This window comes from Capricornis sumatraensis, chromosome 10, assembly GCF_032405125.1.
Source record: "Capricornis sumatraensis isolate serow.1 chromosome 10, serow.2, whole genome shotgun sequence".
NCBI classification, from domain to species: Eukaryota; Metazoa; Chordata; class Mammalia; order Artiodactyla; family Bovidae; genus Capricornis; species Capricornis sumatraensis.
Genome location: NC_091078.1, coordinates 30,769,971 through 30,797,359, shown reverse-complemented (window position 1 = coordinate 30,797,359; position 27,389 = coordinate 30,769,971). Strand labels below are relative to the sequence as shown.

General features: G+C 39.9%; 1 protein-coding gene across 1 annotated transcript in view; it reads left to right on the top strand.

Annotated features, from left to right (window-relative positions):
- BICC1 (BicC family RNA binding protein 1) overlaps window positions 1-15,928 on the top strand; it is a 349,143-nt gene extending 333,215 nt beyond the window's left edge. The window contains exons 19-21 of the mRNA XM_068982242.1: window positions 5,016-5,176; window positions 7,776-7,875; window positions 13,394-15,928. Of these exons, the coding sequence (XP_068838343.1) occupies window positions 5,016-5,176; window positions 7,776-7,875; window positions 13,394-13,524 (392 nt within the window). The 3' untranslated portion in view covers window positions 13,525-15,928. The remainder of the gene's footprint in view (window positions 1-5,015; window positions 5,177-7,775; window positions 7,876-13,393) is intronic.
- Window positions 15,929-27,389: the final 11,461 nt, after the last annotated feature.

Below are 27,389 nucleotides of genomic sequence, written 5' to 3'. Positions count from 1 at the left end.
GGTTATCCCACTTTTTTGTATAGTTATCCCTTTTCTGCATAGTTCTTTTGTGCTTTCTTGTCACCTCTTCTTAATTTCTTCTGCTTCTATTAGGTCCTCATCATTTCTGTCCTTTATCATGCCCATCCATACATGAAAGATTCCCATGATGTCTCCAATTTTCTCAAAGAGATCTCTAGACTTTCCCACTCTATTTTTTCCTCTACTTCTTTGCATTGTTCCTTTAAGAAGGCCTTCTTTTCTCTCCTTGCTATTCTCTGGAACTGTGCATTCAGTTGGGTATATCTTAACCTTTATCCTTTGCCTTTTGCTTCTCTTCCTTCCTCAGCTATTTTTAAAGCCTACTCGGACAACCACTTTGCCTTCTTCCTTTTTTTTCCTTTGGGATGATTTTGGCCTCTGCCTCCTATACGATGTTATGAACCTCCATCCGTAGTCCTTTGGGCACTCAGTCTACCAGATGTAATCCATTGAATCTATTTGGAACCTCCACTGTATAATCATAAGGGATTTGATTTAGGTCATACCTGAATGCCTTGGAGAAGGCAATGGCACCCCACTCCAGTACTCTTGCCCGGAAAATCCCATGGATGGAGGAGCCTGGTAGGCTGCAGTCCATGGGGTTGCTAACAGTCAGAAACGACTGAGCAACTTCACTTTCACTTTTCACTTTCATGCATTGGAGAAGGAAATGGCAACCTACTCCAGTGTTCTTGCCTGGAGAATCCCAGGGACGGGGGAGCCTGGTGGGCTGCCGTCTATGGGGTCGCACAGAGTCAGACACGACTGAAGTGACTTAGCAGCATACCTGAATGCCTTAGTCATTTTCCCCACTTTCTTCAATTGAAGCCTGAATTTTGCAATAAGGAGCTCATACTCTGAGCCACAGTCAGATCCAAGTCTTGTTTATGCTGACTGTATAGAGCTTCTCCATATCTGGCTGCAAAGAACATAGTCAGTCTGATGATGTCCATCTGGTGATGTCCATGTGTAGAGTCATCTCTTGGGTTGTTGGAAATTGCTGTTTGCTATGACCAGTGCATTCTCTTGACAGAACTGTTAGCCCTTGCCCTGCTTCATTTTGTACACCAAGGCCAAACTTGCTGTTGTTGCGGGTATCTCCTGACTTCCTACTTTTGCATTCTAGTCCCCTGTGATGAAAAGGACATTTATTTTTGCTGTTACTTCTGGAAGATCTTGTAGGTCTTCATAGAACTGGTCAACTTCAGCTTCTTGGCATCTGTGGTTGGGCATGGGCTTGGATTACTGTGATGCTGAATAGTGTGCCTTGGAAATGAACTGAGGTCATCCTGTCATTTTTGAGATTGCACCCAAGTACTGTGTTTCCAACTCTTTTGTTGACTATGATGGCTACTCCCTTTCTTCTAAGGATTCTTGCCCAGAGTAGTAGATACAATGGTCATCTGAATTAAATTCACCCATTCCCATCCATTTTAGTTCCCTGCTTTCTAAGATGTCATTTATGTACTAAGTCTTTAAAATATGGTGTGTTATTTCACATTTACAGAAAATTTTTAAATTTCTACTGGCAGATTCCAGGTGCTCAATAGCTACAAGTTGCCAAAGGCTAATATGCCAGCAAATTTGGAAAACTCAGCAGTGGCCACAGGACTAGAAAAGGTCAGTTTTCATTCCAATCCCAAAGAAAGGCAATGCCAAAGAATGCTCAAACTGCCACACAGTTGCACTCATCTCACATGCTAGTAAAGTAATGCTCAAAATTCTGCAAGCCAGGCTTCAGCAATACGTGAACCGTGAACTTCCTGATGTTCAAGCTGGTTTTAGAAAAGGCAGAGGAACCAGAGATCAAATTGCCAACATCCGCTGGATCATGGAAAAAGCAAGAGAGTTCCAGAAAAACATCTATTTCTGCTTTATTGACTATGCCAAAGCCTTTGACTGTGTGGATCACAATAAACTGTGGAAAATTCTTCAAGAGATGGGAATACCAGACCACCTAACCTGCCTCTTGAGAAATCTGTATGCAGGTCAGGAAGCAACAGTTAGAACTGGACACGGAACAACAGACTGGTTCCAAATAGGAAAAGGAGTACGTCAAGGCTGTATATAGTCACCCTGCTTATTTAACTTATATGCAGAGTACATGATGAGAAACGCTGGACTGGAAGAAACACAAGCTGGAATCAAGATTGCAGGGAGAAATCTCAATAACCTCAGATATGCAGATGACACCACCCTTATGGCAGAAAGTGAAGAGGAACTAAAAAGCCTCTTGATGAAAGTGAAAGAGGAGAGTGAAAAAGTTGGCTTAAAGTTCAACATTCAGAAAACGAAGATCATCTGGTCCCATCACTTCATGGGAAATAGATGGGGAAACAGTAGAAACAGTGTCAGACTTAATTTTTTTGGGCTCCAGAATCACTGCAGATGGTGACTGCAGCCATGAAATTAAAAGATGCTTACTCCTTGGAAGAAAAGTTATGACCAACCTAGATAGATAGTATATTCAAAAGCAGAGACATTACTTTGCCCACTAAGGTCCGTCTAGTCAAGGCTCTGGTTTTTCCTGTGGTCATGTATGGATGTGAGAGTTGGACTGTGAAGAAAGCTGAGCACCGAAGAATTGATGCGTTTGAACTGTGGTGTTGGAGAAGACTCTTGAGAGTCCCTTGGACTGCAAGGAGATCCAACCAGTCCATTCTGAAGGAGATCAACCCTGGGATTTCTTTAGAAGGAATGATGCTAAAGCTGAAGCTCCAGTACTTTGGACACCTCATATGAAGAGTTGACTCATTGGAAAAGACTCTGATGCTGGGAGGGATTGGGGGCAGGAGGAGAAGGGGACGACCCAGGATGAGATGGCTGGGTGGCATCACAGACTCGATGGATGTGAGTCTGAGTGAACTCTGGGAGATGGTGATGGACAGGGAGGCCTGGTGTGCTGCGATTCATGGGGTCGCAAAGAGTCGGACACGACTGAGCGACTGAACTGAACTGTACTGATCAAAGAAGTCTTAGGTAATTTTCTTGGCACCCTTTCCAAAGTCACCAATATATAGGTTTTCTCTGGGAATCCCTGTTATACCAGTTGTTCCACTGTAATTCTTGTGTTTAAAAATTTTTATTGGAGTTCAGTTGCTTTACAGTCTTGTGTTAGTTTCTACTGTAGAGCACAGTGAATCAGTGATACGTATACATAGATTTCCTCTTCTGGGGAGTTCCCTCTAATTTAGGTCACCACAGACCACTGAGCAGAGTTTGCTGAGCTATACCGTGGACTCTCATTATCTGTTTTATACACAGTGTCCATAGTGGATGTATGTCAGTCCCAGTCTCCCAGTTCATCCCATCACCCTCCACTCCTTCCTCCGTGTCCGTACATTTCTTCTCTACATCTGTGTCTCCATCTCTGTTTTGCAAATAAGATCACCTGTGCCATTGTTTTAGTTTCCACATATATGCAGTAGTATATATGATATTTGTTCTTCTGACTTACTTCACTCAATATGATAGTGTCTAGGTCCATCAATATCTTTATATATGAACCAATTTTGTTCCTTTTCATGGCTGAGTAATATTCCATTGCATCATGTACCACATTTTCTGTATCCATTCCTCTGTTGATGGACATTTAGGTTGCTTTTTTTTCTCCTTAAAGAAAGTAAATTTATCATTTGGACAGCAAGTGGCATGGTCAGCCAGCCTGCTTCCATTTTGTCACGTCCAGTGGTCACTCCAGTGCAGTCATCATACTCTGCTTTGTGTCACCTTTGAACCAGAACCTCACTGGTCATTACTCCTCAATCTTTTCGGTGATTCTGGGGTCTTACCTTCAACTGGTGCAGTGTTCCAGGGCTCAGGGCCTCTTCACTTTGGTCCTAGATCCTTTCCCCTACACATTCTTCCCCAAAGAGATGAAACATCTGTTTTTAAAAGAAAGAGAAACCTTATGAAGAGATTCCTTCCCCTTGAGACCTATCTAGGACTTCTGAACCAGGAGATGAAAACAATCAGAGAAAGTGATCAGTGGCCATACAGAACAGCGTTCTTAGATTTGGTGAATGCATTGATCCTAGAGGAGACTAGATGGATCTTATTAGCTCGGTGAGTGTCCTCTGCCCTCATCTCTCTGGGAATACCTGCCAAAGTGACGTCTTTGGTAGAATTCCCAAAGGGAGGAGAGTTCAGTGTCAGTTAGGGTGTTGATTCCTACGGGAATCGAGCACAGCTCCGCTAGATTCTCCAAAGCTGCTCTTGAACGGTGTGTGGTTATCTGGTCAAGTACTTGGTACGGCTCACTAGCCTGTCACCCAGCTGTGCATGCCATTGGGGCTGAGAACCACAGACAATATGGAGAAATCTTTACCCACCAGATCAGGAGGAGAATCCAGGCAAAGCTGGACATGGCTGTCTTAGAATTTCCCCTAAGAGATGGATATGTTTCTATTGTAAGTTAAACGCCGGAACTCCAGCATCATTCATTTCATTTCACATGTTCCTCTTCATTTTGGAGCACTATTTCATAAACTCACTGCCCGGTTATGTTGGAGGGAAATGGATTTATATGTGGTAATATCACATAATCTCTTTGACCACAGGAAAGCACAAGTGTGGATACAGAGACCCAGCCTGCATGCAAGAGGAGCCTGTAACTTTCCTTACCTTTATTGTGTCCTAGGGATCTTCCTTCCAATTCCTCATTTAATTCACATCAAATCAGTTATAAAGAGCAAATGTTTCTGAATGCTGAGGGAGAATATGATTAATGATTATTAACTACAGAGACATTGTTGCTGAATTGCTGTCTCCCAAGTGTACCATTTTAAATGGCAAGAGCCTCCCTGAAAGCAATAACCAGCATTTCCTTAATGAAAAGCCAATGTTTCAGTAAAGGATTTGCTGTGTTTCTGTAGCAACTGCTCTATTCAGCCCAAAACAATGAATCTAAAATATTTGAGTGATTAAAACTTTTAATTAAACCATGTTCTCTCTGGGCATTTCCACTTCAAGCCTGTCTCTCCTCTGCCTTTCAGCGGAACACTATCTCAGCAGTAGCAATTACATGGACTGCATTTCCTCGCTGACAGGAAGCAATGGCTGTAACCTGAACAGCTCTTTCAAAGGCTCTGACCTCCCTGAGCTCTTCAGCAAACTGGGCCTGGGCAAATATACCGACGTCTTCCAGCAACAAGAGGTCAGTCAGTATTTATTTTCCCAGGTGTCTTTGCCTTGGTTGTATGTATGATGACTTCTAGAAGGAAATCACTCATTGACCTATCACAGTGCTTCCACTGAGCTTTTATTCAAGTCTCATAGCTTGTTTTTGCCAGGAAAATGGTTGTTTCTTATTTATTTAGTGCAACAGTAAACACAGGATAGCAGAAATACAGGAAATTGTGCTTGCAAAAACACACATAGCCATCCTCCACCAGTTTTAGCTAAAAGATCTAATGAGTGTTGTGATTCACATTAACTTCTGATTCATACTTTCCTGAAGGTTGGCAGCAACTCTGTATTTAAGAAGATTTTATTCTTTCATCATTGTTATCTTTATTTGCGGCACTTAAAAGTTAACAGCGTCGTAGTTATTTTTTGACACCATCCTAATTATATTACTGAAGATTGTTCTCATAGAATATAATGTGCTTTTTATACATGTTAACTTATTAATTTACTGTTTGGCTTTTGTCTGAACTGAGACAGAACTAAGATGTCTTCTGAAACATCCCTATCATGGATTTTGGTCAAACTGATCAGCCATGGCCGTGATGCACTGGCGTAAGGAGAAGACCCCCCTGCGCATGGTTCTTTCTAATCATGTTGTCATATTATCAAGGCACCAGAAACTATTCAGAGAATAGTTCTCTAAATTTATCTATTTTCCAAATCCTGATATTATCCAAGTTTCATGCTAGTTGGCTTTACTTCATGGGAAGAGTACATGCCAGTAATTCCCTGGCATGCATTAGTCAATAAAGAATCTATGATTTTTATTAGGCACTTTGTAGCATAAATTTAATGTATTGTCCATAATTTAAGTTTAATGGCTGAACTTTTTTGTTCTTTTCACACCCCCAAAAATGTTATCATGTGTATTTTGGACTTTAGGACAACTATTTTGTTTCCTTTTTTCTAAAGTAGTATTCATTTAACCAAAGATTTTCTAAGTTGAATAACACGTTCATCATCTGTGCACTAAAGAACTACATTTATTTACTTAGTCTTGCTGGTTAGATGCAGGTGGCTAATTGAGAAGCTCATAGCTGAGGAGTTTTAACTTGTTCATGCACATAAGGTTTTAGAAATAAGTAACTAGATGCTATTCAGTGATATCCTGGGTATGTTTTTAATCTGTATTTCCTATATGAAGATGCACAAAAATTAATTTAATATGGGTGCTTGTTATCTAGTTACTTCAAAAAGGAAGAAAACATGAAAATATAAAGTCATACTGGCAAACCGCAACCTGCAGACCTGCTGCCTAATTTTGTAAATAAAATTTTGTTGGAACACAGCCATACCAACTCAGTTACCTCATATTGCCCATGATTGCTTTTGAGCTAAATCAGCGGAGTTTGAGTACTTGCAACAGAGACAATATTGGCCCGGTGAGCCTAAACTAGTTATTCTCTGGCCCTTTAAAAAGAGTTTGAGGATCCCTGTAATAGTCTCCACTAGATAGAATTGCTGGGAAAAAAAAAAAAAACACGTATCTCCAGACCTGTTACAAATGATAAGTGAAAGGGATTTTCAAGATCTGGATATAACCTTCAAGATCAAAACAGAAAATTTCAAATTAATTGCTATATAATTTGAATAAAAAGTATATTTTACTATTTTCAGCTATGTTGAAATTTGGTACTGTTCTCTTCATATAGGATATTTTCTTATATACAGATAAGACTTGGAACAGGAATCCCCATTAAGTAACTGTGTGAGATTTAATATATTGTAAGCAGGATGAAGATTAGCAACTTTCACAGATGATATGTCTGAATACATTATTGCTAACCATAGCTGCCGACTATTTTACCCCTTTGGTGAGCACACTGCATTATATCTAGGATCATGTTTAATGCCCTGAACAACCCTGTGAGGTATCATCAACCCTGAGTGTCCACAACTAGTAATTACAGATTCAGAACTTGAACCCAGGCCTCTCTGGCTTCAGAGCCCATTGCCTTTCCGTCCCTCCAGTGGTTTTCAAGCCACGATGGGATTATTGGGGTGGTTCCCTCCACACATTTTTGCTGATGCCAGGAAGTACAATTATACTGTCTCTTGGAATACTTCATATATGCCACTCTTAGAGATGGTCAGCTGGACTGAGCCGAGGGAATCATGGGTCTGAGTTACACTGTGAATTCTGCTCTCATTTTTATGTAGAGCACAATTAGAGATACGCTATATGGTATTATTCAGTCCCTTTTAATGGAGATATACTTACCTGAGTCAGAATCTAAAACTAATAAGTATTTTCTCTCTTCTGGACGGGTATATATTCTTTATCAGGTTACGGAAAACTGTGCCATTTCTTTTCCCCTTTTTGCTTTGGCTTCCAGGATGCTAAGACCTAAGTTTGTTGCAGTAAGACTAAGTATACAAAGTCTTCTGCTAGAATCATCAGTTTCATTTGACCACCTTTGTGACTTAACTGTTGTCCCTTAGGTGTTTGTAGCAGCACCATTGTTCTTTGGAAGCAGGCAGAGCATAATAAGTATAGCAGTTAGTTGAACTTATACTGAGGAAGAACTATTACTATATTGACCATCGATTTACTTGTTCACCCACAGATCGATCTTCAGACATTCCTTACTCTCACAGATCAGGACCTGAAGGAGCTGGGAATTACGACTTTTGGTGCCAGAAGGAAAATGCTGCTTGCCATCTCAGGTGAATATAACTGTTCTTTATATCTTAGAACCTGAAGACTCTCTGCCATGGTCTCCGCCAGTGGGGCTGGTTCTGCTTCCTACCTGGCAGCTTTGTGGTTGTGGTTTCAGAGTGTTTTTCCACTAACAATGTAACAAATGCTGAGGATACCCCCACTCCTTCACCAAGGCACTGCCTGAAAACCTGCCTTGACAAGTGTCATCCGTGAAAACAGATCTCGTCTGAGAGATCTAACCAGAACTTCCCTTTGCAGAACATGGAGGTGGAGGAGCAGTTTGAATCTCTGTGTTGCAGTTGTGTTAAGTGCTAATCATTGGGTTCATGAGTAATTATTCTGGATTGGCTGTCATGCTTTAAATACACGTGTCCTTGTCGAGCAGCTGAGATCACTGCAGCAGAGAGAAAGAGAATGTTCTTCGGTACAGCTGGAACCTGGCAGTACTTCTTGTCTTAATGCTTTTTAACTTTCCCCAAAGTTTTAATAGAATTTGCGAGTCACAGAAGAGGGTAGTATCCTGAAAGTAGTCTCAGAATGAAGGAAAATCTGAAGGTCTGTCTCCCAGACCACTGCCTTTGTTCATCTTTTGCGTGTTCTGTGTATTAAGAAAATGCTATGTGTGTTTACTAGGTACCTCCCATGTGAAAGGAATGGCCAAGAGTCATCTGAGTGTAAGCCAAGAGTCATAACAGTGTACCTCAAAAAGGTGTTTAGGGAAATAGGAGGAAGAAATTTGGGAGGCAACAAAATAAGGTTATGGAAGATTTTCTGATTAAGTTCATGAATGCCAATTTTACATGTGTGCCAGTCTCTCAAAAAGAGACAGCAAGGGCAGAAGCCAAATGTTAGGTGTGATGAGAAAATTATGTTGCTTTTTCAAAACATCAAATTTGCAGGCTATGCCTTTGAGGCCAGCAGTGGCATCCAACTGGTGAAAGTTCTTTATAAACAACATTCGCTAATCAAATCATCAAATGAAATTAAAAGCCTCAGTGCTTTTCCATTTTATTTTAGCAGCAGATTGCTTTTCCATTGGATTATAGAAGCAGATCAACTCCACCGAACTCCCCACAGGAAATCTTATATACAGACCTAATATCCGAAGCAGATATAAGCAGAGTAGTCTTGAAATGGGGTAGAAACTGAGCTACTGAGCAGCCTGTAGGCCTCTCCATGGATAGAGCTCTGTACATAACCGTTTGAGAAGTCTCCTTGCCCGCTGTGTACCGAAGCAGCTGCACTGATGGAGCTCCATAGGGCGGCCACTGTTTTTCTTGTTCATTCGTAAAATTAGCTTGGTTATAGTGGAAGGAACACTATTCACATAAGGAGGTCTGAGATTTGCCTCTCCAAGTCATGCACCCTTGGGTGAATTTCCAGATCTCTTTTGATTTTGGTTTCTTCATGAAGATAGACTAGAGTATATGATTATGTCAGGTCACCTTCCACTTCTAAGATCTGTCCTTCCATATGGTATATCATCAGACACAGTGAAGATAACCTACAATTTTAACAATATGTATCATTAGTAGGGTACTCCCCCTTGTTTTTTAACTATCTGTGGCAGTAGAATAGCTTTCAACTTGTTTAACTGAAAGCTAAGTTTCAGAAGGCTACTTCTGAACCCAAATTAACTTCATATATTTTTTATATTTCTTTCATTTGAAAATGAAATTAATATGCTGCTTGGAACTTTATTAACTCAATCACCATATCTATACTGTGGGGCTGCATGTCTAAATGTGGGGCCGCACATTTCTACCATAGAAGTGTATGTTTCAGAACTCTGTACTTTTTCACTAGAGGTCTGTGGAATGTCTGTGACTGTATAATGAAAATTAAGTTGTTTCTTTGTGCAGCAACCCAATTCCAAACTGTAAAGCTTCCAGCAACAAGCAGATGTCTCTAAAAGTTTTCATAGATTCCAGATAGATCATCAGTACTTTTACTCTGGAATACATTGGTGATGATTCTAGGTCGGTTTTGGTGCGGTGGGTGGGGGGATTAGGGTGCAAATCATGAGGGATTTTCAGTTCTCATTTAAGAAAAATATTTCCTCTAGTCATCATCTTCAGTGTGGTTCTGTTGAGGTTATATCCTGCTTCTACAGACTGCCTCTCTCAGTGGGGTTCACAGGTCCTCTTGCTTTTAAAGGGAATTAGAAACTTTGAATAAGATGAGTTATGAATGCTCTGTACAGCAGGAAGTGTTTGATTATTTTAAGGATGATTTTGGTGAGTGCATTTGTTTGAACCTGGTAAATCATTTTCTCTGCAAGGAGTAAGTTTTTGAGAAACCCTTCATTGAAAAGCTTCTTTTTCCAATTCAGTTCCTCTGATAACAAAGACATTCATTTAAAGTCTCAGGACACTTCACTTCTAGATAGACGCAGGGTAGCAGGGCGGCCTTAGCATTTGTGTTGTGGTTACATAGGTTGGCTAGATAGAGAGTTTGCTCAAATTATTTCTTAAAATTTTTGTAGATTTTTAACTTATAATTGAGTTGTCCTTTCAGTATCAGGTTTTGGTTAGCTTTTAATCTTGGGCCAGAAGACACATATTTTAATATTACAGGAGGAGATGAGATTTCTCTCCTCTAGAGATGGATCAGAGAAAACAATTTTTTTTTCCCCCCAATGCATGATTTTTGGAAAATTCATGGATTTCTCTCTGAGTATGGTAGTGATTGGTTAACTAAACGTACAGGGACTAAATGACAGGAAGTCTAGCATCCTATTGACAGGCTTTCCACCACAGCCTCAGGTAGATCTAACATTTCCCGACCTATTCTTTTAGTTTGTGACTCTGTTCAGATCCGCAACAAGATCCTGAGAGCTGCCAGGATTGTGTGAACCTTGGAATTTCAAAGAAAAAGGTTGGTATTTTCTCAAACTATCCCTTAGGCTTACTGAAAAAAATCAGAAGAGGGAGCTTGCTTTTTAATTTAAAAAACAAAAAACTAAAGTCTCTTCAGTAGGGCTTTGATCCTTGATAATCTCTCTGAAAAGATTTCTTTCTCTGCTTCACACTTGGAATATCTCTATGTATGTACTCTTAGAAATTACATCTTTAGGGAATGGCTGAAATTCTTCATGATCATTTATTCTCTCAAAAATCTAGTTGATGTGACTTTTCAGAATGAAGTTTTCAATGTCTGTTAAATTTTTTTGTCTTCGATGGCCCAATTATTCTCCATGCGCATCTGAAAACAGTGTTTGATCTAACTCCTTTTTTTTCCTTCTCTGTAGTGGGGGAATGAATGTCCTCCTGACTCACGGGTTCTTGCCCCCAAAGGAAATGGAGGCCAAAGAAAGTCTCCTATCTGAAGGTGATAAAACTTTTCCAGGCTGTGTTTAAGGGGAATCATTTATTTTTAACTCTCCTATAAGTTTGCCTTTAAATATATTCAATTCTGTCTTGAATTGTGAATTTTATATATTGTTTTTAAAACGAGATACATGTAATAGGAATGTTATTACTACTGTGTTTCTGTAGGAACTTGAGACACTAGCCATCTGTATGCATGCCTGCATGTGTCTTTTGCTTGTAATATTTTCCTTGCTTCTTTATTTCCTAAGCTTTGTTTTTCTATTTAAAAAGTAATTTTGGTATAGACATAAATTGTGAAGGAAAGCTCTGTTCTCTGGCATACTGGAACTACCAGTTTCTCAGCTTTGTACTCCTGATACCTCAGGTGGTCTCTGCCCAGTGGATGGATCACAGCAGCTTGCGGCATAGTCCTTTGCATCAGGCAGGCAGGGTTTCAGCTTTGTCACCAACAGCCACGTGGGCAAGTTACTTCGTCTGTTTGTAAAATGCAACTTTCTTACCTGTAAAATTGAGTAATACTATCTGCCCCTTAAGGAGGAGTTAAATAGCCCACAACGAATGTAGGCTGTAATAAACTACTGTTGTTTCTCTTCTCCCCTAAGACCTAAATGTGCACAGGAATGGTGTGTCTCCGCTCTTACATCACCCCTGTGAGACAGTCAGTTACATTTTGGAAAGCAGTGGCGTGAAATGTTAAGGGTTCTGGTCCCTCTTTAAGAACTTGGGACACAAGAGTGTGTCTGGCCATATGGCTGTCCCTGGCCACCTCTGACCCCCTGCCACCTGCTTGAGTCTGTTCTCATCCCCAGCATTCCTGTAGCAAGCTGTAGCTTTCTGTCACCTTAGAATTTAGAATGGGGTTGTGTGCGTGAATATGGTTGAAGAAGTACTGTGTACTATGCAGATTATTGAAGGTAGTGACTCACATGCTTCACCACCCTCCTAGAGAAAGACAACAGCTTTAAGCATATGAACTATTTAATCCGTATATTTGAAATAGAATAAATCTGAAGATACATTTGACCCATGAATCACATGAGAGTTAATCCTCATGTGACTTATAGTCACCTTTGTGTCCACAGTTTCTTTGCAGCTTCCACCCACCCTGTAATACTGTAGTATTTAGTGTTGAAAAATATCCATCTATAAGTAGACCCACTCTCTTCAAATCTGCGGTATTCAAAGGTCAGCTGTATTTGCATTTGGTGGCTATCAGAAACACTGCTTTCTAGTCTGATAATTGTTTACTGGTATGTATTCATTAGTAATAAATAATTACGTCAGTTGACTTGAGGATTTGCGAACGTGTGTGTGGAGGGGAGGACAGGGCATTGTATAGTCATATACAAGGTAGGCTGCTTCAATTTTTCACTATTCTGATTAATAATTTTAAGTTGGGAAAAGACAAACTAAACAGCACTCTGGTTCAAAACTAAATTATTTAAAACTTAATTCCAGGATCTTATTAGTTTTTCCCTGAAAAATCTGGATTCACGTATTGGTTATTTTCAATTGTATTGATTTCCTTAACTGTTGCTGTTTTTACTAAGTTGATTTTTTTATTCAAGGAAACCTCTCACTGATATATTTCTTCATATAACTCTTTCTGACTCGAGTGTAGGCACTGTGAGTCAGTGGAGCCACCGGGCTGTGGCTTAACACGTCAGTGTGCTTTTTTGGTATTCTCATGTTTAGGTACAAGGTCCTCTTTTCATGCCTGACTTAAATAATTTAATGATCACTTTGTTTGACATGGATGAGTCTAATGAGCTGTAATAACGTTCTATGTCACTGGTAATACATCCTGTCATATACCTTTCGCCAACTTGGATGGTTCCCCTCCCTTTGCCTCTGAAAGGACATTTAGGGTAGGTCAAACTATTTTGTATATTTGGGCTTGAAAGGGTTCTGAGAATGACATATTCCTCAGAGAGTTTATAAACTGCAGTAAAATGATTTGCTCTCCTTGGTTCTCTCAGCTACACATGCTACCTTTCATATCACACTTTTGATTTTGAGCATTTCAAAAATGTCTTGATGGTCAACTTAAAGGTTTTCCTTTTGCTACCTACCGGACACCCCCTGCCCCCCAAACCTACTGCAACACCGTTTTTTGAGCTCTTCTGCCACGTCCTGAAGATTATAGAACTTCCCCCTTGGGTTCCTAATAAGTTTCTGTTTCTCTCTCCAGAACTAAATAAAAACCGAAGAAAGCTCTTTGAACCGCCGAATACACGCACCTCTTTCCTGGAAGGCGGAGCAAGTGGGAGGCTACCCCGTCAGTATCACTCGGACATTGCTAGCGTCAGTGGCCGCTGGTAGCGGTACCCTCCAGGCATATGCCCTCCAGCTGTCAAGCTGGATGCAGATCTGTGAACGGCCTTCACTGCACACCGTCCTCAGCATTCTGGGTGTCTGGTATCAGGACCAAAGCATCTTATTCACGCCTGAACTTTGTGCCAAGAAGGAAGAAAAAAGAGATCATGTTCTTATGTCATCGTACCAAATGCCACATACAGATTACTTTTTTTTTTCCTAATGGCAACTGGACAGAATTTGCAATATGGGGGTAGGGCTTTATATCCTCTTTTTTATTTACCTATATAACATATGCACTGATTTTTTACTTAACATGAAGGATGAGTTGACATCTGGGATGCCAGAAAACACAGAAGTTATTTTGTTTGCTTGTTTTAGTATTTGGGGATTTTTTTTGTTTTAATAATCAAAGTGGAATTTTCTGGTACTGCTTTAAAATAATTATTGAGGTCTTTCAGCACTTTACACTTTCTAATTTCTTGTCCTGTGGAAATTATCTCTCTCTCATTTTTATGTCACCTGATGTATTGGTACAAATCAGATTTAGTCACATTTTTCTGACTGCGTTAAACTTTTATTTGAAATAGTACTGGTTTAATAGTTTTTGTGCAGAGTATTCTGTGACTTTGGGAAACCAAAGTGACTCCACTTGGTTATGGACCAGTTCTGTTCATTTATGTCAACATCCTAGAAATACTTTATAATGAACCAAGTTCACTGGAACAGGTGCGAGCAAAGAAAGACCAAATGGACTTTGCAATATTAACCCTTTGCAGTCATCATATTTAGCTGCTGCCTTTACTGCTAAAGTGATTTTAATGGTTGTCTGAAGGCAAAGGGCTATTTTTAGTATACTGCCACTAAAGGACACTTATTTATATCAAACTTTTATTTTTAGATATTATAAGCATACAGTACATAACTGATTAAATTGATATCTACTAGAGATTTATGGTAGAGAATGGACGGCATTCAATAACTGGAGCCCTAGATTGTCACTTTATTTAAAAAAGACAAATAATCATCTGACAAGACAGCACTGTTGCCATGAGGAGGAAAAACACATTACTGTCCTTATGTACACATTAGCTGTGCTCCAAATGGTCACAGGACTTTCCTAAAACCATATCAATCTGCTTGAAGTAGACTTGGGTTTCTTGAGACTGGAAAGGTTTTATTTAAGTCTATCTAGGGTGACAGTTTATAAAGATAGCAGAGTTCTGAAGGAGGAAAAATAAAGACTATTCTGTAAGCGGCTAAACTCATTGTAACAATCTTGATACTGTGAAAGTCCCAGAAATCAGGCAACGTTGTTTTCTAGGTCTTTGCAGACATCTTTTTGTGGATTTATTAAGGGTTTTCAATCCATGAAGACAATCACTAAGTGCCTCTCTTTCTTCAAAGCAATATTATTTCCAAGTGTATGAATTTGTTGGAAAACCTCCCCATTAGGAAATGTGGTGACTTACCTGTACTGTAATGACTTATTTATGTTCAGTATTCAAGACTTGCTTCTGCGTGGACATAAACCACTGTCGAGTGCCCTCCACAGAAGGCGTTAGAGTCGTACAAACAACTGGGGGCTTTCGTACAAATGTGGGGTAAGAAATACTTGGCTAATCATTAAAGTAAGAACAGAAACCAAGAGAGAAATATTGCACACAGAAAAATTTTCACTTAAAAAGTACTGGTTACCTTGAAGGCATAGGTAATGGGCCTGTCATAAAGTTATCAATTATAATAGCACTAAGGGGATATGTCCATTCCTAAAAGGAACTGTATCTGCTTATGGATGTAGAACTAAATTGTTCCCTTTGCAAACAGGACGGAACTATGCTGCACACAGGGAACATGGATGCAGGTCAGCACATAGAGCTCCCCGACATATACGGCTGTATGCACACGTCATGCCACACATTCAGCAGAGAATAAGAATTCCAAATTTGTTTCCTGTGCAAAAATACAGCGCTTTAAATTTTACCATTTCTTTACTGAGATCTTGGTTCCCGCAAAAATAGTCATTTGGAGTCTTTTCCCAACTTGCCACCGTGCATTTGCAACAGGAGGAAGATGGAATGAATTTGCAGTATAGAGTGGATGTAGGTTTTATGAACAGTGCTTTGATATTATGCCAAAGGGAAAACTCTCCCAATTAAAGTTAGATTAAATAGAGTGGCTAAAAAAAATAAAAACACTGGAAATTACTTTTCTCACTTTCTCGATGCAATGAAGGGAATATGACACTACAGTATACGGTGTTGTCAGTGTTATATGATGCACAAAATATTTGGATTATTTGAATAAATGTTTTTAATCAATCTGTGCCTTAATAGTGACCGGTTATCTGTAAATATAGAACAGATACAGATTGTATTTTTGTGTGGGTTTTTGTCCTTTTAGTGATTTTTTTTTTAAATGAGAGATGGAATTAAACATTGAAAATGGGAATTTTTCTAAACTAATCAGTTGTTATATGAAAAATAAATTTATATAACCCCTTTGTATTGCCCTTGCTACATGAAATGTGTCTTTGTTTTCTAACTTTTCTATTCTGAGCAGAAATGAAAGACATTTCTGCAAGTAGAATTAAATATCCACTGTCCATGCTCTTGTTTTGCATTGACAATCCTCATTTTCAGCAAAAAACTAAGGCACTTTATTTTAGCCAGAGAGTCCAGCACCAGTAATCAATCATTGTTTCTGTGGCCACCAATAGGTACATATAGAAAGAGTAAGATGATGAAACAGGTTTTATTCTTATTCATTCTTCTTTTTTAAAAATACAGACTCAAGTGTATGATTGCTTTGACAACCTCATCCATCAGCAAAGGCGCTCCTTACTAAAGTGATACTGGGCTTCCTGACCCAGGTTCCCATTTCAGAGACTGACTATGCCAGCATACTGAATGGTTATTGTGCCCTGCTCTGAAATTGTGTCTGAACTTACTCTCAAACAGAATGGATACTGGACTGTTAATTCTGAGATTTGTCTAAATCTCAAAGAAACCCTAGCCTGCCACCCATTATACTCCCAGAATTATCCCCAATTACCTGTGCTGGTGTTTCTTAAAAATTGTTTCTAGCACAATAGTTCTTTTGATAACTGAAATATTACTGTTAACCCAATATTCTAGTATTCCTTCATTATACAAATACTTAAAAGAGGGCTAAGTACCAGGCCCTGTTCTAGGAACACCAGTAAATGAAACATAAACCCTTATCCTCACTAAACTTATATTTGAAATGAAGAAAGATGGAACTGTTGAAGAGGGATTGAAGGATGAAACACCTACCCTTCAACACAGGCCTCCATGCATTTACAGCTTTCCAAGGGAACTTGAGTGCTGTCTAGAAATCATGCTTTTTGACAAAATGATTGAAAGTACCCATCTCATAGAAACAGGCTTGTGCCTTCAATGCACGATATTATTCACAGCCTCCTTTCCTCCTCTGTCTACATTTCATAGGTTTAATCACATTCTTGAAAGGAGTGTGTGATCAAAAGTGATGGTACAGCTTTATATGATGATGCATCACTTCTTAGATTTGACTCCAGGTGACTCTGCCATATTTAGAAATCAGATTTACCTTGAAAGAACATGAGGTTTCTACCCCTGAGGATACTCTGAGAATGCAGTCATAGAGAATGGTATCACCAAGATGTGACAGTTCATTCCTCCTTCACTTCCCCTAACTAAAAGAAAACCTATAAACTATTCATGGATAAGATACCAGTAAGAGGGGCTTGCAACAACCAGCCCTTGGATCTTGGCAGTCTGAGTTCCTATCTGCCGTGCCCAAGTAGTAGTCCCAAGCAGCGGCTTTGCTCACCTGCAGAACCAGGAAGGTAGCACAGTCTGACCAGGGAACTCAGAGGGGTGCAGGTTTGGCTGATTCAGGTCCTCAAAGGAGGAGTTCTTCAGGCTCTGGAGCCTGGTCTGCCCCACCCTCGGTAGATTGTGACTGCCCACCCCATCTGCAGGGAGGGCTGGCAGAACACCTGGAAGTGGCTGACTAACCCAGTAGTACTCAACCTGAGAGGGAGAAGGGCAGAGCTGACCTCAAGAGCAAAGCAAGCAATCCTGTTTGACCAGGGAGCCTGGGCCAGTTGGATTGGCTTGAGTCAGTACCACAAACAGAGAGACTTACTGTCTTGGAGATGCTCCTCCCACTGCATTGAGGAAGGGAAATAAATTCACAGCTCCTTCGGGCTTTCTGATCAGGGAACCTAACCAGAGCACAATGCATAGCCCCTCCAATAGTCCTGCTTACAGTGTTGCTTAAAACCCATGAGCCACAACCTATGGCTTTTCCCATCTGCAGAGCAAAACTGGTGGCCTCACCTGACCAAGATAATCAGTGTACAGTTTTGCCGGATTTTGGTCCCCAAACCCATTGCCTGCGTCCTGTCCAGCAATCCTGCAAGGCAGGCTATTTCATAGCCCCACCTACTGTCGAGTAAAGAACTCAGTCATGACCATTTAACAAGTATCACCTGCAGAACCAAGAAGGCAGCGCAGTCTGACCAGGGAACTCAAAGGGGTGCAGGTCTGCCTGATTCAGGTCTCAGAGGAGGCATTCCAGGCAAATGTGGAGCACATCCTATCATATCCCTTGTGCAGGGAACCAAGCAGCAGTCTATCCAACTATTCTCAGCTAGTGGCACAGGCCTCACTCCCACCTTAAGAGCCCAAACAGTTGCCTTGCCCCAAATAGATCCTTAGCAGCTCCCCACCTGCCCAAAGGCCTTACCGATAAACATGCCCAGAAATCCAACTGAACTGACTAATGAAAACTTACCTCTGCCAAGGTGAACCAGCAAAGTGTGGAAAAGGAGCCCACTTATGCAAATAAACCAGTGTAAGGAATCAAGGATCATAAAACATTATGTAAATACATGACACCATGCAAGGAAATTAATAAATGAAAAGCTGTTAAACGTCAGGCAAAGAATTGAGAATAATTGTTTCAAAAAAGTTTAGTGAACTATAAGAATACACAGGCAACTCAATGAAATTAGGAAAGTAATCTAAGGATGGTCACAATAAAACGGTAAGAACTGAACAGAAGTAGAAGAAATTAAGAATAGGTGGCAAGAATACACAGAAGAACTATACAAAAAAGGTCTTAATGACCCAGATAACCATGATGGTGTGGTCACTTACCTAGAGTTAGACATCCTGGAGGGTGAAGTCAAGTGGGCCTTAGGAAGCATTACTATGAATAAATCTTGTGGAGGTGATGGAATTCCATCTGAGGTATTACAAATTCTGAAAAATGATGCTGTTAAAGTGCAGCACTCAAAATGTCAGCAAATTTGGAAAACTCAGCAATGGCCACAGGACTAGAAAATGTCAGTTTTCATTCCAACCCCAAAAAAGGGCAGTACCAAAGAACGTTCAAACTACCAGACAATTGCGCTCATTCCACATGCTAATAAGGTTATGCTCAAAAACCTTCAAGCTTGCTTTCAGCAGTATGTGAACTGAGAACTTCCAGATGTATAAAATTGGATTTAGAAAAGGCAGAGGAACAAGAGATCAAATTGCCAACATTCACTGGATCGTAGAGAAAGCAAAGGGGTTCCAGAAAAACATCTGCTTCACTGACTATGCTAAAGCCTTTAACTGTGTGGATCACAACAAACGGGAAATTTCTTAAAGAGATGGGAATACCAGATCACTTTACCTATATGCAGAGTGCATCATGCGAAATGCTAGGCTGGGTGACTCATAAGCTGGAATAAAGATTGCTGGCAGAAATAACAAACTCAGATATGCAGATAATTCCACATTAATCACAGAAAGTGATGAGGAACTAAAGAGCCTCTTGATGAGGGTAAAAAGAGTGAAAAAGTTGGCTTAAAACTTAACATTCAAAAAACTAAGATCATGGCCTCTGGTCCCATCACTTTATGGCAAATAGAAGGGGGAAAAGTGGAAGCAGTGGCAGATTTTATTTTCTTGGCTCCAAAATCACTGCTGACAGTCACTGCAGCCATGAAAATTAAAGATGATTGTTCCTTGGAAGGAAAGCTTTGATGAACTTAGTGTGTTAAAAAGCAGAAACATCACTTTGCCGAGAAAGGTCCATATAGTCAATGCTATGGTTTTTCCAGTAGTGACGTACAGATGTAAGAATTGGACCAAAAAGAAGGCTGAGTGCCGAAGAATTGATGGTTCTGAATTGTGGTGCTGGAGAAGACTTGAGAGTTCCTTGAACTGCAAGAGAATCAAGCCAGTAAATCCTAAAGAAATCAATCCTGAATATTCATTGGAAGGACTGATGCTGCAGCTCCAATACTCTGGCCACCTGATGTGAAAAGCTGACTCTGGAGAAGACCCTGCTCCTAGGAAAGATTGAAGGCAAAAGGAGAAGGGCGTGCAGAGGATGAGATGGTTAGATAGCATCACCGACTCAATGGACATGGATTTGAGCAAACTCTGGGAGATAATGAAGGACAGGGAAGCCTGATGTGCTGGAGTCCACCGTGTTGCAAAGAGTCGGACATGACTGAACAACTGAATGACAGTAACAAACACATGAACAAAATAAGTTTAACAAAGAAATAGAAACTACTACCAAGCAACGTGAACACCAACAAACAACACCAGACAAACTCAAAATGGAAATTCTAGATCTGAAAAGTAGAATAAGTGAATTGATAAGTCAACAGAGAGCTTGAAAAACCCACTTGACCATGCGGAACAAAGAATCAGCAATGTGAAAAATAGGACATTATCTAATCATAGGAGCAAGAAGAATGAAAAGAACGCAGATGACAGTGTAGGAACATTCTGAGCTCAACTCCTCCCATGGACACACCAAATCTAAAACCACATATAGAACAATTTTCTCTGAGAACAACCTGAAGACTAGCAGAACACCTCTTCTACAATTAAGGACATATGAAAAGATCTTTGTGACAGGTAGGTGGGGCAGAGATGCATTCTAGTCAGGACCAACAGCCCCAATGTGTGACCCACAAGCAGAAGGGGAAATCACAAACTTGGAAGTCCTCCAGAAGAAGTGAGGGGTTCAAACCTCAAATAGAGTACCTCAGCACTGGGGACTGGAACTGGGAATATAAACCCCCTTAACTGATTCCAAAAACCACTGGGGCTTATAGCCAGGACAGCCAGAAGATAACAGAAAACCAAGATGTGGTTTTGGTCACTTGCTCTGAGTTCCAGCATAGAGTCAGCAGATTAAAAAGCACCTGGCACTCTAGTCAGCTTAAGACAGCATGCCCTCTGCCCTGTTCTGAGTGCAGACTCCAGTCCCTTCTACCCACCAAGGCCACAGCCCCTGGTATACCATAGGAGAAGCCCTGGTCCATGCTGTGCTTCAGTGTGTCTCACCCCCACCAAGGTGTAACCTGGGAGAAGCCCTGGTTGCACCAGGCTCTGGTGCCAGCTGCCACCCCCTACCCACCAAGGTGGATGCCCTGGTATGCCCTGGGAAAAGCGCTGGCCCATGACCACTTTAGCTCCAGTCCTCCTGCCAAAGCCACAAGACACGTGCAGTCTGTATAAGGATGCTCCAACACAAGGACATGTTTTCAGTACTGGGAGAATAACTGTCTCACCTAATTCATAAAAACAAACACAGGAAGTCAAATGAAATGAGAGGACAAAAGGTACGTTACAAAAGAAAGAACAGAACTCCACAAACACCCTTAATAAAACAAAGACTAAAACACAAACAGAAAAGCTCAATGAAATAAGGACTAGTTTTTAAAAGATAATATACAAAATAGACAAATATTTACCCAGACTCACCAAGAAAAGGAGAGAGAGGGCTCAAATGAATAAAATTAGAATGAAAGAGGAGAACTTAACAATTTACATCATAGAAATATAAATAATCAAAAGAAAAAAAAAGCGTTAGTCCCTCAATTGAGTCCAACTCTTTGTGACCCCATGGACTGCAGCCTGCCAGGCTCCTTTGTCCATGGAATTCTCTAAGCAAGGATACTGGAGCAGGTTGCCATTTCCTACTCCAGGGGATTTTCCCGACCCAGGAATGGAACCTGCATTTCCCTCACCACAGGCAGACTCTTTAACATCTGAGCCACCAGGGAAGCTCAAAGAATCATAAGGGAATACTATGAACAGTTATATGCCAACAGAGTGGATAACCTAGAACAAATGGACAAATTCCTAGAAATGTAAAATATTTGAAGACTGAATCAGAAAGAAATAGAAAATCTGAACAAAGTAATCACTAGCAATGAAACTGAATTGGTAGTCAAAAAACTCTTCCCCCATCCCTGTCCAAAACAAATGTCTAGGACCAGGTGGCTTCACAGGGCGAACTCTACCAAACACAAGAACTAATACTTATCTTCTTCACGCTATTCCAAAATATTGAAGAGGAGGGAACACGGTCAAACTCATTTCACAAGGCCAGTGTTACCTGAAACCAAAACACAAAAGGACACTATCAGAAAAGAAAGTTACTGACCCAACATCTCTTATCAGTATAAAAGGAAAGATGCTCAATAACATACAAGCAAAGCAAATTCAGCAGCACACTAAACTATCATTCACCATGGTCAATGGAATTTATCCCTGGATGTGAGAATGATTCAAAATATACAAATCGATCAATATATCACATTAATAAAAGGGAAAGATTATGATCATCTCAACAGATGCAGAAAAAGGATTTGAAAAAATCAACATCTTGTAATGATAAAAAGTTAACAAATTAGGTATTAAAGAAATGTATCTCAACATAATAAAGCCCACATGTGATAAGCCCACAGCTAATATATCATGCTCAATGGAGAAAGATTAAAAGCATTTCCTCTAAGATCAGAAACAAGATAAGGGTGCCCACCTTCACCACTCCATTCAACACAGTACTAGAAATTCTAGCCAGAACATCAGGCAAGAAAAAGAAGTGTTCAAAGTGTTAATCACTCAGTTGTGTCTGACTCTTTGCAACCCCTACAAAGAGTTGGACACAACTCTACATGTCCAACTCTTTGTAGCCTACCAGGCTCCTCTGTCCAGGGTTTTTCCAGCCAAGAATACTAGAGTGGGTAGTCAAAGCCTTCTCCAGGGAATCTTCCCAACCCAGGGATTGAAACTGGGTCTCCTGCACTGCAGGAAGATTCTTAACTATCTGAGCCACCAGGGAAGTCATCAAAATTTGACAAGTTAAAATTGGCTCTTTCTGCAGATGGTATGATTTTATATGGAGAATATCCTAAAGAACTTGCCAAAAGCTGTTATGCTTAATCAATGTATTCAATAAACTGGACACATGTAGAAGAATATAACTAGACCTCTGTCTTACACCACTCACAAAAATTAACTAAAAATGGACTAGGACTTAAATGTAAGACCCGAAACTAACAGTAAAACTACCAGAAGAAAATATGGGAAAAAAGCTCCTTGACATAGGTCTTGGCAGTAACTTTTTGGTATGATTCCTAGAACCTAAGCAACAAAAGCAAAAATTAAAAAGTGGGACTATATGAAACCAAAATGCTTCTGCACAGCAAAAGTAACAACAAAGTGAAAAGATCACCTAGAAATGAGAACAAGTATCTATAAATCTGATAAGGAGTTAATATCTAAAATATATAACTCATAAAACTCAATAGCAAAAAATAATTCAATTAAAATAGGGAAAAAACATAAATAGACATTTTTCCAAAGAAGATATGGAAATGGCCAACAAATACATGAAAGGATGCTTAACATCACTAGTCATTAGGGAAATGCCAATTGTTGAAAAAACAGAGTTCCAGAAAAACATCTATTTCTGCTTTATTAACTATGCCAAAGTCTTTGACTGTGTGGATCACAACAAACTGTGGAAAATTCTGAAAGAGATGGGAATGTCAGATCACCTGACCTGCCTCTTGAAAAATCTGTATGCAGGTTTGGAAGCAACAGTTAGAAATGGACATGGAACAACAGACTGGTTCTAAATAGGAAAAGGAGTACGTCAAGGCTGTATATTATTACCCTGCTTATTTAACTTACATGCAGAGTACATCATAAGAAATGCTGGGCTGGAGGAAGCACAGCTGGACTCAAGACTGCCGCGAGAAATATCAATCACCTCAGCTATGCAGATGACACCACCCTTATGGCAGACAGTGAAGAAGAACTAAAGAGCCTCTTGATGAAAGTGAAAGTGCAGAGTGAAAAAGTTGGCTCAAAGCTCAACGTTCAAAAAACAAAGATCATGGCATCCAGTCCCATCACTTCATGGCAAATAGATGGGGGAACAGTGGAAACAGTGGCAGACTTTATTTTTGGGGGCTCCAAAATCACTGCAGATGGTGATTGCAGTCATGAAATTAAAAGAAACTTACTCCTTGGAAGGAAAGTTATGACCAACCTAGAGAGCATATTAAAAAGAGGACATATTACTTTGACAACTAAGGTCCATCTAATCAAGGCTATGGTTTTTCCAGTAGTCCTGTATGGATGTGAGAGCTGGGACTATAAAGAAAGCTGAGCACCAAATAATTGATGCTTTTGAACTGTGGTGTTGGAGAAGACTCTTGAGAGTCCCTTGGACTGCAAGGAGATCCAACCAGTCCATCCTAAAGGAGATCAGTCCTGGGTGTTCATTAGAAGGACTAATGTTGAAGCTGAAACTCCAATACTTTGGCCACCTCATGCAAAGAGCTCACTCATTTGAAAAGACCCTGATGCTGGGAAAGATTGAAGGCAGGAGGAGAAGGTGACGACAGAGGATGAGATGGTTGGATGGCATCACTGTCTCAATGGACACAGGTTTGGGTGGACTCTGGGAGTTGGTGATGGACAGGGAGGCCTGGCCTGAGTAGGCAATGGTAACCGACTCCAGTACTCTTGCCTGGAAAATCCCATGGGCAGAGGAGCCTGGTGGGCTGCAGTCCATGGGGTCGCACAGAGTTGGACACAACTGAACGACTTCACTTTCACTTTTCACTTTCATGCATTGGAGAAGGGCATGGCAACCCACTCCAGTGTTCTTGCCTGGAGAATCCCAGGGATGGGGGAGCCTGGTGGGCTGCCGTCTATGGGGTCGCACAGAGTCGGACACGACTGAAGCGACTTAACAGCAACAGCAGCAGCAGCAGCAGGGAGGCCTGGCATGCTGCAATCCACAGGGTCACAAAGAGTTGGACACAACTGAGTGACTGAACCAAACTGAATCAAAACCACAATGGTGTATCAGCTCATGGCCATTAGAATGGCCATCATGAAGGAAGAAGATAACATAAATGTGGAAAGAATATGGAGAAATGGGAATCCTTTTACATTACTGGTAGGACTGTAAACTAGTATAGCCACTGTGGAAAACAGAATGGAGGAGTCTCAAAATATATCAAATAAAACTATTATATAATCCAGCAATTCCACTTCTGGAAATATATGCAAAGAAAACAGAGACAACCTTTAAGAGGTATCTACACTCCCATGTTCACAGTAGCAATATTATTTGCAAATTGCCAAAGTATGAAAGCAACCTAAGGGTCCATCAATGGATGAATGGATCAAGAAGTTGTGGTAAATAAATACAATGGAGTATTATTCAGCTATAAAAATGAGAGAATTCTGCCATTTTCAAAAACATAGATTGATCCTGAGGGCTTTATGTTAAGTGAAATAAGTCAAACAAAGAAAACCAAATGTAGTATGATCTTAAATTCACAGTCCAATTTTAAAAAACTCTTAGTAAAAGGACTAATGATTGTCAGAGGCAGTGGGGTAGGGGAGAATTTTGGAGGAACACGGTTAAAGGATACAAAATTTCAGCTATAAGATAATGAGGTACTAGAAATATAATATACAACATGATAAGTATAGTTAACACTGCTATATAAGAAAGTTGTTAAAAGAGTAAATTCTGAGAGGTCTCTTTACAAGAAAATAATTTTCTTTTCCTGCTTTTTTTTTAACTGTATCTATATAAAGATGATGGCTGCTACACAAACTTATTGCAATTATCATTTCACAATATGTGAAAGTTAAACCATTATGTGGTACATCTTAAACTTATTCAGTGATATATGTCAATTAAATATCAATGAAACTGGACAAATACAGCAATATTTAGAAGTTAATTCCAAACAAAGAACTCTCAATTGTCTTATTTCTGCTTATTTGGATATAGATGATTTTCGTACTTTGGTTTTTTTAACCTTCCTACTAGTTTTTTGTGTGGATAATTTCCTACTTTACGGTATGTTTGCCTTTTCCAATGAACTGTTCATTTTGGAAATTTTGTGGCAGTAATGAGAGGAGGAAAGCAGAGATGCAGGTTTTTTAATGCATTTGAAAATAACATATCAGCAACTGAAAACGATAATATAAAAACTATAAAAACCTGTATGGTAACCACAAATGAAAAATCTATAGTAGGTGTATACACAAAAAAGAAAAAGGAATCCAAACACAACACTAAAAATAGCTATTAAATCACAAAAGAAAAAGAACTGGGAAAAAATGATCTACCAAGTAGCTTACAAACAAGTAACAAGATAAGAACATAACAGCTGTAACTGCCTTAAATGTTAATGGACTTTAAATCAAAAGACACAAAATGGCTGAATGGATTTAAAAAACCAAGACCTGTATATATGCTGCCTATGAGAGACTCACTTCAGATCTGGAGAAACACACAAACTGAAAGTGAGGGAATGGAGAAAGTTATTTTATGCAAATGGAAATCAAAAGAAAGTCAGAGTAACAATACTTAGACAAAATAGACTTTAAAGACTATTATAAGAAACAAAGATCACATCAGGGAATCAGCCCCAGAATAAAACATCACAACTGTAAATATATTTACACTCAACACAGGAGCATCTCAATATATAAGGGACTATTAACAAACATAAAGGGAGAAACTGATAGCCAAACAAGAATAGTAGGAGACTTTCAACATCCCATTTACATAAATGAAGAGAGCATCCAGACAGAAAATTCATAAGAAAACACTGGCCTTAAATAACACATTAGACCAGATGGATTTAATTGGCATTTATAGAGCATTCCATTCAAAAGCAGCAGGATACACTTTTTAAGAGTACATGGAACATTCTCCAAGATAGATCGCATGCTAGGCAAACTTCAACAAATTAAGACTAAAATAATATCAAGCATTTTTTTCAACCACAACCCTAAGAGTTTAGAAGCAACTACAAGAGAAAAAAAAAAAAACTGAAATAACTGGGGAGCCAGCACGAGGAGTCCCGCCCATGGCAAAGGTCATGAGGTTAAGGGGCCCGACAGGCAAAGGCGAGTCGGGCCTTAAGGGAGCCTCGTTGGATCTGCTCGTGCATCTGCCCCAAAACCAGAGTCTGCCTGCTTTACTATGTTATGCTCTCCACCTACTCTTCTGACATTAACAGGGGGCTGTCCCCCCACCACCTTTTTCTGGAAAAAGTTAATTTAGAGCTTTTAGATAATACATCTCCTGGGCATAATAAGAGTGTTTCAATCCAAAAACCCCTCTGATGGCTTTCTAGCCTGCCTGCCGGATTCTTGCATCTGTGCATGTGATTGTTTGTGGCCTCCTGACCACGAGAGGCACAGGAAGCTTAAAATATCCTAGGAATGTAGGGGCTTCCGAGGAGTCAAAATCATTAGAATAGGACTGATTAAGGGTTTCATTTTTTGAGCCAATACTTGCTTCCAAGTTTTCATATCTTTATTTGTAGATATAGTTGGTATATAGAAAAAACAGGTAGTAGCCCTGGAATTAGCAACATTAGATCTTTGAGTTAAGTACTTTCTTTGTTATAACCCACTGCAACTTTGTTCTACAGGAATGTAACTTTATTTAGTACTTTGAGGGTGATGCAGATTAAGAAAAAACACTTCAAGGGAAAAAGAGTTTTCTGGTTGATA